The sequence below is a fragment of the Amblyomma americanum genome, chromosome 9 (genome assembly GCF_052857255.1).
Source record: "Amblyomma americanum isolate KBUSLIRL-KWMA chromosome 9, ASM5285725v1, whole genome shotgun sequence".
Lineage (NCBI taxonomy): Eukaryota > Metazoa > Arthropoda > Arachnida > Ixodida > Ixodidae > Amblyomma > Amblyomma americanum.
The window spans coordinates 145,585,721-145,598,083 of record NC_135505.1 but is presented as its reverse complement, the minus strand read 5'-3'; the positions used below and the strand labels follow the sequence as shown (position 1 = coordinate 145,598,083).

The window sequence follows — 12,363 nt, the reverse complement described above, 5'->3', positions numbered from 1 at the left end:
AAACCAAACCAAACTCTTTTCTCTGCTCTCACCTTAATTTTTTTTCTGTCCCTTATCCCACTTGTGCGTAAGGTAGGAAATCGTAGCAAGCCTGGTTGACATCCATGCCTTTCATTTACCTCATCTCGCTCAATGATTTCTCTCTGCTATTTGTGCTATCACTGCTCTCTGCTATCACTGCTATTTGTGGAGTTTGTATTTCATGTTCTACACCCTTACTCCATTATGCAGGTTAGCCTTAGGACTGGAAATGCATATGCGTACTGCAGTAAGATACTGTAATGTTCCACTTAGGCATTAGTAATCCTGTGATGGAGTAAGTACACCGGCAGCTTTGGGAATACTTTGCAAAGTAAACAACACTTGTGAGTTGATCGTTCATGAGATTGTGCCACTGTGAAAACAGCCCACAGTGGCTCAATGGCTGTACCAGTCCACAGGCTCAATTCCCAGCTGCTACAGCCATAGTTCAATAGAGGCCTGTACAAAAAGTGCTCGTATACAGAGGTTTTAGTGCACATAGAAAAATCCTAGGCATCCGAAAAATGTCTGGAGCCCTGGTGCAGCTTTCATGCATTAACGTAAGATATTTCGAGGATATATGGCACTCGAAGCGGATTGCGAAATAGTTCGATATATCGATAATTCAATATATGAAAAATGGCAGTAGATGAGCTTATCTGTAACCTAGAAGCATGGGTACTCTGCACCCATGCTAGTGACGGCGGTTCTTGCACTGATGTGCCGCAAGCTGGCGTGCTGGCAGCGGACCGGTTGCTCCACGTTGAAATGCGTAACCTGCTTTACATTGAAGCCGCAGCCTACTATAAGATGTCTAATCCTTCTAGTGGTACTCTATAAGTGGAATGATTGCTTACTAAAATTAATGCACACATGGTGTCCACAACACTTTCGGTAGCGAAGCAAACGAAGCACTCTAGGCGAGGGCCGCCGCAAGGCTTTAGTTATTTAGGTTGGCTTCACTGCATGACAGCGATGTGGCACAGAAAATGACTGCAAGCGATCGAAGGCCACCTCAAGCACACACCACATTCACCTTGTAACATATTTTTCACAGCGCTTGCATGCCGCTCAAGGCCGCGCCGCCGACCTTTTTCAGCGTGTGATCACTGCGTCGTTAGGATATATGCCAGTTGCAGAGGCGCGGCCCTCAGTTCGATGTGTCGATATGACAAGCAAAATTGGAGTTCGATATACCACGCGACTTTCCTATACTTCTACAAAGAATATCCAAGAGATAATCTGTGTGTTCGACATAACCAATAATTCAAAGTATTTGCTGTTGGTGCATGCAAGATGGGGAAGTAGTAGGGCATATTTTTATGAAGTTTAAGGCCCTCTAGCCCCCAGTGTATGACGCCACCAGAAAGATCCAAGGTGCACTGGGATTTTAAAAATTCACCAGATGTACAGTCGGGAACAAAAGTCTATGGGCCATGTGGTCCTCAAACGAAGCCGATAGCTCTGCTATTAGCAGGTGGCTGGAGACTGCGCTTGTGGAGCTTATAATAATAATAATGGTTTTTGGGGAAAGGAAATGGCACAGTATCTGTCTCATACATCGTTGAACACCTGAACCGCGCCGTAAGGGAAGGGATAAAGGAGGGAGTGAAAGAAGAAAGGAAGAGAGAGGTGCCGTAGTGGAGGGCTCCAGAATAATTTCGACCACCTGGGGATCTTTAACGCGCACTGACATCGCACAGCACACGGGCGCCTTTGCGTTCTTCCTCCATAAAAACGCAGCTGAAACTCAAAATTTTGTTCTTTCATCTGAACAAGTGTGGTCTCCAGCTGCCGGCTAATAACAAAGCTATATCGGCTTCGTTCGAGGAACACGTGGTCCACAGACTTTTGTCCCCGACTGTACGAATTAACTTTTGTGGTAATGCAAATTTCAGCGACAGCTGGGGTTGAGGAAAATTACGATGTCAGTTAAGAGTGTTTAGTAATTCTGAGCATGGGTGTGGAGTTGTGGGTAGAGTGTAATTAGGCGTAAGTCGCACACGGTAGCTCAAACACCATGTAATGCGGACGACCGGCATTTCAAGCGCACTGAGGGAAACGGGCGAGGAGAGAACCAGTCAGCGCGAAGCGCTGCACCTATTGTCTATTTCCCTCTCCTCTTTCCTCCTCACATTGCGTGCTAAGACGACGACGCGCAACCGGGTCTTTGACAGCTTTCGCTGTAAAACGGCCAGGCCATCTGCAGGATGTGGCCAGTTTTCATAAGTGGAGGTTAGAGGATTGGTGGAAGGGAGCGTGATAGGAGTTTAGATGAGGAGAGGAACAAATATGTGTTAGGAATTAATATGTAGGTGGCACTTATCGCCGCGATACGGTGGGGATTTATGCCTGAATTTCAGGGGCCTTGTAGGAGTCGTAAGAGAGCTCTTGCAGGTGTGAGAAGGGACGGTAACTTCGGTCTCTTTCACTCCCGTGGAGGCGGCAAGGGACGTATTTTGGCGCCCGAGGGCACACACTCATCACGGCGACAAACTCTGGGCTGCTTCACGTAAAAAACTTTCATTCATGAAAAAAAAAAGAAATTCTTCAGTTTTATCATACGAAATGACGCATTTATCGATGGCATTGCAGACTAAACGCGTGAACAGTGCTTACATTTAATTTTTCAGTCCAGTTTAGAAATAGCCTTTTTTTCTTCTAACAACACGCACAGCGACCTGGGAAGCGTTCCTTTGGAGTACGTTTATGAGCTTTGATCAACGTTCCGGTGGTTCGCTATAATGCATTGCTTTCAGCGTTGCTGTCCAAGATTTTGGGATAGTTAATATCCTAGGACTGACTCCCAAAAAATAGGCGATTTTCTTTCCTCTCTCTTGAAAGCAAACGAAATGAAGCCATCATTTTGTGCTATCCCCATCGCCATAGTAAGCAATAATTAGCCGTTAGCCGCTTTGAAGCCAATCCGGTCAACGATTGAAATCCAACGAACGAGCTAATCTTGGTAATCTGTCATCCGCTGTTCGTTGGTCGTCCAAAGTTTCGTCCCGAGCTGCGTGTGTTTCTCACGTCTTGAAGCGCCGAGGCGAGGATGGACCTGCGAAAAGTCAAAGACGACGAGAAGCTGCGGCTGTGCCGATGGTACTACCGGGGCGGCTTCTTCGCCCTCCCATTTCTGTGGCTGGTGAACGCGGTCTGGTTCTTCCGGGAGGCATTCGTTCGACAGCCGTTCGAGGAACAAAAGATGATCAAATCCTACGTTATCAGGTCGGCGATCGGCGCCACTCTGTGGGCCATCGTGCTGGTGGCTTGGGTGACGTATTTCCAGCTGAACCGGGTCCAGTGGGGCGCATTCGGCGACGCCATATCTTTCATCACGCCGACTGGAATACCCTGACGCCCACTACCGGAACGACAGACCTGCAGAAAGCGATGCGCGCCGTCTGCGGAAAGTCCAGGAATCCTGCTTGCGAACTCACTGTTTTTACATTCTTGAGTGCTTGTGCCATCAACGTGAACGGCTCCTTGTGACTGCCTGCAGTAAAATGATGCTCCTATGTCACGAACTGGTCGGTCAAAGCGAGGCTGGTCTTTGCTTTGGCGGCCAGCGCATGTTTTGTAATGGCCGGTTTCAACTACAGGAGTGACTGCGCGTTCCAAATTGAATGGCCAACGCCTCCAACACGCTACAGGCTTCTTGTATTTTGTTCAAAGCTGTTGTCAGTTCAGAATGGAAAGCATACTACTTTAAGCTTACAATTGTGAGTAGTCATTAGTTTAATTACCAAGAATTTGAATTTGTTCAACGGTATGTCTTAAGGGGGAGTTGGGGGGAGCAATTCTACATACACTGCTGCTACCCTGGAAAATGCCCGATTCTAGGCGCACAAGGTTTTATCAGCTGCAAGAAACAGCGCTCAGCAGTTACGAGAGTATGAATGGGCAGTAGCTAGGCTATCTGCTCGTACCACTGTGGCAACGTCACTCTGTGGGTGCATATGTCCCTATTGTCGATAAGATGCCGAGGCAGTAAAAACCTTAAATTAAAAGCTTGGGCTCGTTGGTCATGCATAGCAGAGTGAGGCAGCTGTTAGGACCCACAAGAAGGCAGTTTGTTAGGACCCAGCTCGATGGTTAGGGTGCTCGGCTACCGAGGAGGACATGAGTTCAATCCCGGCAGTGGCAGCTGTGTTTCGACAGAGGTGAAATGCAACAAGTGCACATGTGCTGCGCGATGTCAGTGCACATTAAACCCGGGTGGTTTAAATTAATACGGAGCCCTCCACCACAGCATCCCTCATAGGCCCCCATGAGTTGCTTCTGAGACGTTAAATCCCACAATTTACAATTTAGTTTTTGCTGCCTCACTCCGCTATGAGACACCACATATGTAGCTACACAGTATGGTATTTGCTGCGTATTCTTTATTTTTTTCTGAATGTTCTCTGCCGAGTCACTTTCCTGTTGCATCATCATTACAGCACGCATTTGCGACAACCTATGCCGCGTACAGCTTGTAGACGCACTTTGCCATTGTCTCCATGTACCGCATCCACACTTCATGAAGATGCAGGTCTCTGCAAAAAAAAGGAAGCCTACTGTAGAATTTATTACAATGAATAAAATTTCACAAGACTGTTTCAAAGAGAAAGGAAAACTGTGGTTTGAAATTCTGACAAAAATTTGTTCCTACTGTGCAAAAGTGACACTTTGGGGGCTCTTCACAAAGGCATCCATGACTAACTGCAACTCATCTACGGTCCAGTGAGCAGCTCTGCAAGGTTCTATGATCTGCAAGGCAAAAGTCAATAGGATCAACAGTCAACCCCATTTTGAAGTTGTGCCAGCAGTTCTGGTTTGCAAGGCACACATACCTTCTCAACAACATCAATGAAGAAATCTCTCAGATCTTTACTGTGGTTCAGCCCATAAGCTATGTTGACAAGTGTCCGTGTCAGTGACTGCAAAGATAAATGAGCATAAAATAGCACAAGCAAAAATACGGTAGCCAGTTGTCATAGCTTCTGTAGGCTGTGAGGCATTGTCCAAAATGCTTGTAACCATCAAGCACTACATACAATTTCGCACAGGAACTGTCCCGTGCCATTTACATTATGCATGCACATTTGCATAAACACATTGGAGTATTACGACTGTTTCCAAGAGTGCCAAGAACTGCACTTGACAAAGCCACACAAATCGTTAGCTGTGGTGTTGACGAGAGCAAGGAGTCTGACTAGCTGGTACTGCATACTGAAAGAAAGCGCATGGAACAGGGACACAGGAAGAAAGAGGTGGTGCACACAAGCACTGATTAACATCTGCGTTTTATTTTGGAACAAGCCGTATAAATAGGCAGTAGGAAGAGGTAGAAAATGTGGACTGCTGCACGCTAGCTGGGAATCAGCATAGTAACATCGCAAAGTAAAAAGATTACTGAGGAAGGTGCAAAACAAGCTAAAAGGGAAAGAATCGATGGTGTAAAGGGCCATAACAAGTAAACAAGTTTAAAACAGGTAAATACATTAACACTTGGCCAAAAGGGTGGGTAAACTATTAAAATAATAGAGGCACAAAAAAGAATAAAAATAGAGCAATTGTAGAAACAAGCCCCACCCACCCCGGGGGGGGGGGGGGGGGGGGTTGAAGGCGTGTTTGCCATGTGTGTAATCATATTTACCTGTTTTAAAGTTTTTTTACCTGTCACGATGCTTTCATAACCTTTTTTATGATGCGACCACACTGATTCCCAGCTATCGCGCAGCAATACACACTTTTCCGCCCTTTCCTACTGTCTCTTGCTCTGAAATAAAATTTCAATTGTTAATCAGCGCTTGTGTGTACCGCTGTCTTCCTGTGTCCTTGCTCCGTGCACTGTTTTCTTTCGGGGCGTTTGTTGCTCCACTATTTATATCATCCACTTTAATTTGAAGCATTAGGGAATAAACGTCTCATGAATAGAGCCGTCACAGTGACTGATACATCATAATTTTATGCTTTGTAGGTGGTCAGTAAATCCCACCTTGAAATTTGATTCCACGTCCTGCAAAGTATGTTTGGAAATCTGATTGCGTAACGAGAACAGCACAGAGTCCCTCAGTCGGTCAATGTGGTCCTTGTCGAGAAGCAGTTTCATCTCACGCAGCTGCTGGAGAAACTCGCGGTCCATCTCCATGCCAGATTCTTCATACTTGCAGTCTGCAACAAATAAATCCAGTCCACCAAATAACTCTGAATGTACAGTGGCATCGCTGACACACACAATTGTATCTGAGGACGACGATGACGACCCCAGAGTGTGAGGGTCTTACAGCACGAACGCTAGGGCTGGCTTGTTTTACGCTTCCTCAATAACATCAATCTGACCCGAAGAATTCAATGTGCAGGCAAAACACAGCTTTGCAGAGCTGCAGCATCTAAGGACAGTGCAACGGGGTAAAGGAAGCGCCAGTGATAAGGCAGGATTCCAAAACGTAATGTGGCTCGGTGATTCTTATTTTCAGTGTTTGCCTGAAACAATGTCTTCTAGGCACAGGTAGCCGAGCTTCTTTTTGCCAGTTTCAAACCGGTAGTGAGTTATGTACTAATCAGAACGGAGACTGTTCGGTGCTTGCAAACGATGATTTCATCCCAAGATAGCATTTCTTGTTATAAGCCAGCTATATGGCAATGCAAAATTGTTGACAGTGCAAGCTTTTAAAAGTGAAGCCTTCATATACCACATGTGGTTACTGGGGTCTGCACCCCTCTTTTTTTTATGCCCATGATTATCGAAAAAGGAATAGGCTCAGCGTTTGGGGCGCTCTGCTACTAAGTGGTTCAATCCAGGCTGCAGTGGCCATGTTTCGATGGAGGCAAAGTGCAAAAGGCACCTGTGTGCTGTGTGATGTAAGAGCAGATTAAAGAACCCCGGGTGGTCTAAATTAATCTGGAGCCCTCCACTATGGCGTCCCTCATAACCCAGGTGTTGCATTGGGACATTAAACCCCACAATATGCAATTTTTACAACACAATCAACACGAAACAAATGCTTAAATTGAAAGAAAATATCAAGTGTGTAAACTAAATCATTTGTTTGAAAGTGTGGAGCAACACTTAGAATAGAAAAGATCTAGTTACAGACAAATCTGCAAGCTCTTTATGTGGTGTCGGTCAGAACCAGGTGGCCTTGTGCATACAATACAGCGAGCATTTGATGCTTGCAAGTGGCTTAAACATGTTGGGCAAATGAAGAACTGAATGCTTACTTGGGTTTCTACAACTCCACAGACGGATCATGTGGTCAGCGCAGAAGACAAAGTCTTCTAGGCGCAGGTAGCCGAGCTTCTTTTTGCCAGTTTCAAACCGGTTGTGAGTTATGTAGACAATGGCAGCATACTTCCTGCAAGCAACCAATGATGGCGAGGTGCCATGAGTGGCTCGGAAATAGCAATTGTTTGAGGCCTGAAAGGCACCGACAACAATAATTAAACCATCAAGAACTCAGCTGGTGACCACTACAGTCACAGTGAGTAAACAGACTTAGAAGCAATTTTCAAACGATAGATGAATACCTGATCGTTTTTTAACTGTGATGCCATGAGGTAGCTTTAGCTGGGACTTATAATAATATGGTTTCCCTGCTGTCAATACTTGGAGAATACTTAAATGCTCTCACAAAACAGCCATAAAATCTGTCAATTTGGCACTGATTAATCTAAAATTCAAAGGTTAGCTTCTTATTCAAAATAACTATTAAGGGCTGATGAAAACACAAAAGAAATTTACTGTGCAAGTCAGCAATTTATGGGCGGTGCCTTTATATATGTCTGCCTCCAGAAACTGACCACAGGACATGCTTAGAATTTGGTTTGGGGTTTCATTACTAAAATGGTTACAGTACTGAATGCTTGCTTATGCAAATGCAGCGCCTGCTTTTTGTCAAGCAACCATTAATGCAGAGTATGCAGCAATTATCCTATCTTCCCTATAGTTAACTATTGCCTATAAAAAGTTAGTGTACTAGATGATGGAGGCATAAGGTTGAAAGCTTTACTGCCCACTTTTTGCAACTCTGCAGCTGTAGCAAAAACAACTCTAAGAAAAAAAAAATTAACCACATAAGAGCAGAACATTTGAAGCAGACAACACTAACACCTTCATTTCTAGTGTATGCTGCCAGCAAGTAACACTTTTGTAACAAACTCGAGATCATTAGTATAACTTTATGTGCAGTGCAACCAACTCAAGTTGTCAATATTGTCTACTCTGCCTACATTAACATGTGCATATTAATTTTTACATGCACATTCATTACATAGCTACAGCATTACTGAATTAAGTCCCAGGACTTTCTAGGTTTGAGGTTCTTTCAATACAATAATGAAACATGTAAAGATGCTGCTTCGTAAGAGACACTAACGTTAACCTTTTCTCTCTCATGAAGCAAATTCATCCAGAACAATGCAGCAGCTGCCTAATGAGAGCCTCCTAGCACTCTCCATCTGTGCTGACAGAAACGCCTAATTTAGGCCCACAACGACGTGTCCTTCTATAATTGGGATGTAAACCAACGTGCATTCAAGTTGGACTTCACATTACTCTACCCATGAATGAAGGGATGCTCAAAGCAGGATACAAACTGAAAAGCAAACAGACTTCAGCAGAGTGTTCAAGGGAAATTGGCAGTTACCTTGCGAGCTCTTCGGGAAGCAGGAAATGAGTCTGAATGTTCTTTGTCAGAGACCCTGGTAGCTCTTCAACTACCTTGTAGACTCGCTTGATGTTGTCAAACTGCAACAATTTGCACACACACAAACAGGTTACCCTTTTATTCCCCAACTCTAATAATTTAGGGCATTGCTTCCTAAACCCTGCGGATTTAACAGAGTTACGGTAAAGTGGATTAACAACTTAAAAAATGAATAGCAAACTATGCCCTCCATTCTGCTACCCCCCCACCACACACACACACATGCACGCACGCAAAAAAAAGAAGAGAGTTCGCAGTAGAGAATTCTGACATGTTGGCAAAACAAGGGCAGGCCACAGTTTCAAGGCGTGACATAGTCAACAAAATATTATTCTTCACTGCTCTTTGACACCAACTTCACTTTTGCACAGTGCACATTCAGAATCTATGCTGCAAAGGAAATCACTAACACAGGTGCACATATCAGGCAACCTAATAACGAGATTCACAAAGTGTGTCTGTCTGTATACTTTTTTTGAGCTGCTATGTAGTGATACCTTCACAACACAGGGCAGATGCCAACTTGCGGCGTCCATTGCATATGCATTCAGAATGGTTCTGAATGTGCTGCATAATTCATAAAACTTATTAGACAAAGTTCCAAGCTTGTTTAAAAACTAGCATCGCAAATTGCGGGGTTTAATATCACAGAACAACGCTGGCTATGAGAGATGCTGTAGTATTGTTGTTGCAAGAGTTTGAGAAGCCTTGTAATAGGTAACACATATACATAGTGGTGTGCCATGCAACTAAGTGATTCTACCTCATAAGGAGAAGTTCTACTATGACAAGAAAGTTCACTTTAGTCTCTAGATTATTCACTTTGACTGCGATGAGAATCATCATCATGAGAAGCATCAGCTTCGTGCGTTCCTGTTCACGAACTGAAACAAAAATATTTCCATTGTTGTTGTAACAACTAAGCTGGAATGAAACTTGATGGGTAAGTGTTAGTGCAAGAGAGCTTAGGAAGCACCGTCATGCAGCATTTACCAGAACAAAATCAGGTACAACATGAATCCCTCATTCCTGATCTACGGAATACATGCATGCATGCACACATGTCCAGGTGTATGCTTTGCCTCGTCATGGTTTTCCTTTTCAACTCCTAAGGACGTGCAGTTCCTTTCAGCAGGCAGTGTACAGGACTACATTAGCCACTAACTGGAAAAAAGCTTTCAGATGCCAATTTTTACGCCCCCACAAGTCCGACCCTGATATGATTTCTGAATGAAGGTGCTTGTTCCTCTCTGCCACTTCTACAAAATCAGCATGTAAAGCATAAATGAGTGTGCATAAACATAGCAACAATCTTTTGATGGCTAAAAAATAGCCCAGCTCTTCCATTCGATGTCAAAGAGAGAAATGTACCAACTGAACTCAGAATCATTCATACACCCTGGTCATCATGAGCATATTCTTAAGCAACCTTCAGTGCCAGTTCTATATGTTAATGTTTATGAACTACATTTGCTCCATGCAGTATGCAAGTTTCTTTGCCAGCAGCAATAACCTAACAAAAAGTTAAAGGACAAAATTGACATCTTGCATAGCAAACAACCAGAAAAATAAAAATGTAAAAAGTTTGCAACAAAAAAGATGCAGCAAACAGTTTTTGTTTTGTTTTGGCCTCTAAATTAAAAAAAAAATATTATTGCTAAGGACAGTAGGTGTATAAAAATAAAACACTGAGTTGATTGTCTCATTCTTGTGTCTACTGTCTGGTTACATGGTTCTTACCTATCAAGAATATACTGACCAGCTTGGCAAAAGATTTTGACAAAAATATGACATGGCAAATGTCATAACTAAGAAAACAAAGAAACTGAAAACATATGCAATAGTAATTTGTAAACGGTACCAAGCAAAAGGTGCCACACCATTGTGTTCAGGCATTTACGACAACACACATCAGTATTCTGCTTTATGTGTGTGATCTGACCTGTGCATTCACTGAGTTTTGCTCAATCTGATACCACTACATGCTTATGTGTAACAGTGAATGTGGTAGACATAAAACAGCGTGGTCAACTAAGCTACTGTTTGTCAACATAAACTACTAAACAGCATGTACAAGCAAAAGAGCTCAAGAAACATGTAAAGAGCTTTTCACATGCGAACATCACTGACATAGTGGCAATTCAGGCTAGTTGTTTGTACATTACCTAAATACCATTACATGTGCTCCATTCAGAAACGTGTAGTACTTCATGCCGTATGGAGAGCCCTACATGAGTATATGTTTATGCTGAGAAGTTGCCAACCTGCGTAGCGCTGAGCACGACACAAAGCACTACAGAGCAAAATTTAATAGTGTCGTCATTCAATGTGCTTTTGAAAGAGCCAGCGCTGCATTACACCTTCAAGTAAACCAATACTGCATCGCAGACCTGACGCCTGCAGCTCTTGATGTCGACGCCAGTCTTTTCACTGACTTCATCCAGGTCTTTACGGTTTCGTGAAGACAGCTTCTTGCCAAGGAACTCTCTCACAACGTTTTGGTCAAAGTCATAGTACCTGAAGCAAAACATTCAGTCAAATGCACCCTCATGTCGACAAGACTCAGATCAGTGCAAAAGCAAATTCACTAAGAAGAAGACTTCAGCCCACTGGTCACCAGTAGCAGCACACTACAATATTTTCTATGACAAGAGAAAAGGCATGATTCCATTGCAAAAATAAGGCATGTGAGAGTTGAGCAGTTTAATACAGCTCGAGGTAACGCAACTGCTGCAAGTGATAAACACAAAACGCATGAGGGAATATATACGTGTGTTTTGGCGCCGTGCACATTTTGAGCAAAGCGAAGTATTTTGTTGGCATTATCTTTGTCGCCAAACATTTGCACGTGTCACCGGAATTTGAGAGTCACTGCAGGCTGCGATCCCTATGCTCGAATAACCCCAATTTTTGCTGCAGTACTCATGAGCCCAACATACTGCACCGTGTAGTACATTGCTTAAAGTTACCTCGCAATCAGCATTCGTTGAGTTTGCGGCGCCAGTTGGAATGTCCATTGCTCGGCAAGGTGTACGGGACTGTGCAGAAGCCTCTCAAGCATCTGGAGTGTTCGGTAGTGATCCAAGACATCGCTCTTAAGCAGGTCCAAAGGAATGTCCGTCTCTTTCATACGTTCATTGTAGTGCAACGTGACGGCTGCATCTTGAGCTGGAAATATATAAAAGATCAGTATATTCTAGCGCCGCTTGACATGCGCTTGTTGGGTTGTTTGCCTGCAGCTTAAGGGTTAAAATACTTTTCACATACACACATCTTACAGGTAAGCACTCATGAGAATATTCTGAAATAGGAAAATTTGCTCCGTGACAAGCAATGTGCGCTCAGCCCGGTGTCGAAAGGTATGGTGGTGGTCAAACGGATGCAACATCGAACCTGAATAGCCCTCAAGCCATAGCTGGAACACTTCTGGGTCAATCAACGTGTTGTTTCCCACAAAAACATCCACTTCGGCCAGCATAAATGAGCCGGGAGCTAACCAAACACAGGGAATGTATGCAGCTAACCACGCTACACCGTCGTTTAAAGCGAAACCAAAATACTGTTGTTGCCTCCAGGGAGAAGGTGTGGTTACAAAACTTTCTCCTGTGTTTCCCGCCTAATCTGGCGCGCTCTGGATCGCAGTGATGAC

The 12,363-nt window shown here is 43.9% G+C and overlaps 2 protein-coding genes across 2 annotated transcripts; one reads left to right on the top strand and one right to left on the bottom strand.

The window, feature by feature from the left end:
- Positions 1–2,947: 2,947 nt before the first annotated feature.
- On the top strand, positions 2,948–4,639 carry pen-2 (presenilin enhancer, gamma-secretase subunit). Its single transcript, XM_077637924.1, has one exon. The coding sequence runs from the start codon at positions 3,074–3,076 to the stop codon at positions 3,377–3,379; it is 306 nt and encodes a 101-aa protein (XP_077494050.1). The 5' UTR covers positions 2,948–3,073; the 3' UTR covers positions 3,380–4,639.
- On the bottom strand, positions 4,389–12,305 carry Fibp (acidic fibroblast growth factor intracellular-binding protein). Its single transcript, XM_077637923.1, has 9 exons — positions 12,108–12,305; positions 11,684–11,882; positions 11,105–11,231; positions 8,655–8,755; positions 7,231–7,364; positions 6,005–6,180; positions 4,857–4,943; positions 4,676–4,773; positions 4,389–4,559 (listed from the first exon to the last, which is right to left on the bottom strand). The coding sequence occupies exons 1-9, from the start codon at positions 12,190–12,192 to the stop codon at positions 4,481–4,483; spliced, it is 1,086 nt and encodes a 361-aa protein (XP_077494049.1). The 5' UTR covers positions 12,193–12,305; the 3' UTR covers positions 4,389–4,480.
- Between the last annotated feature and the right edge of the window lie 58 nt (positions 12,306–12,363).

Excerpts from the sequence above, each read along its gene's own strand:
- pen-2 (XM_077637924.1), top strand. The coding sequence starts at position 3,074 with ATGGACCTGCGAAAAGTCAAAGACGACGAGAAGCTGCGGCTGTGCCGA.
- Fibp (XM_077637923.1), bottom strand. The coding sequence starts at position 12,192 with ATGCTGGCCGAAGTGGATGTTTTTGTGGGAAACAACACGTTGATTGAC. Across the intron at positions 11,232-11,683 it reads CAACGAATGCTGATTGCGAG|GTACTATGACTTTGACCAAA; the intron begins GTAACTTTAAGC and ends GTTTTGCTTCAG. Across the intron at positions 6,181-7,230 it reads GTGGAGTTGTAGAAACCCAA|ACTGCAAGTATGAAGAATCT; the intron begins GTAAGCATTCAG and ends TATTTGTTGCAG.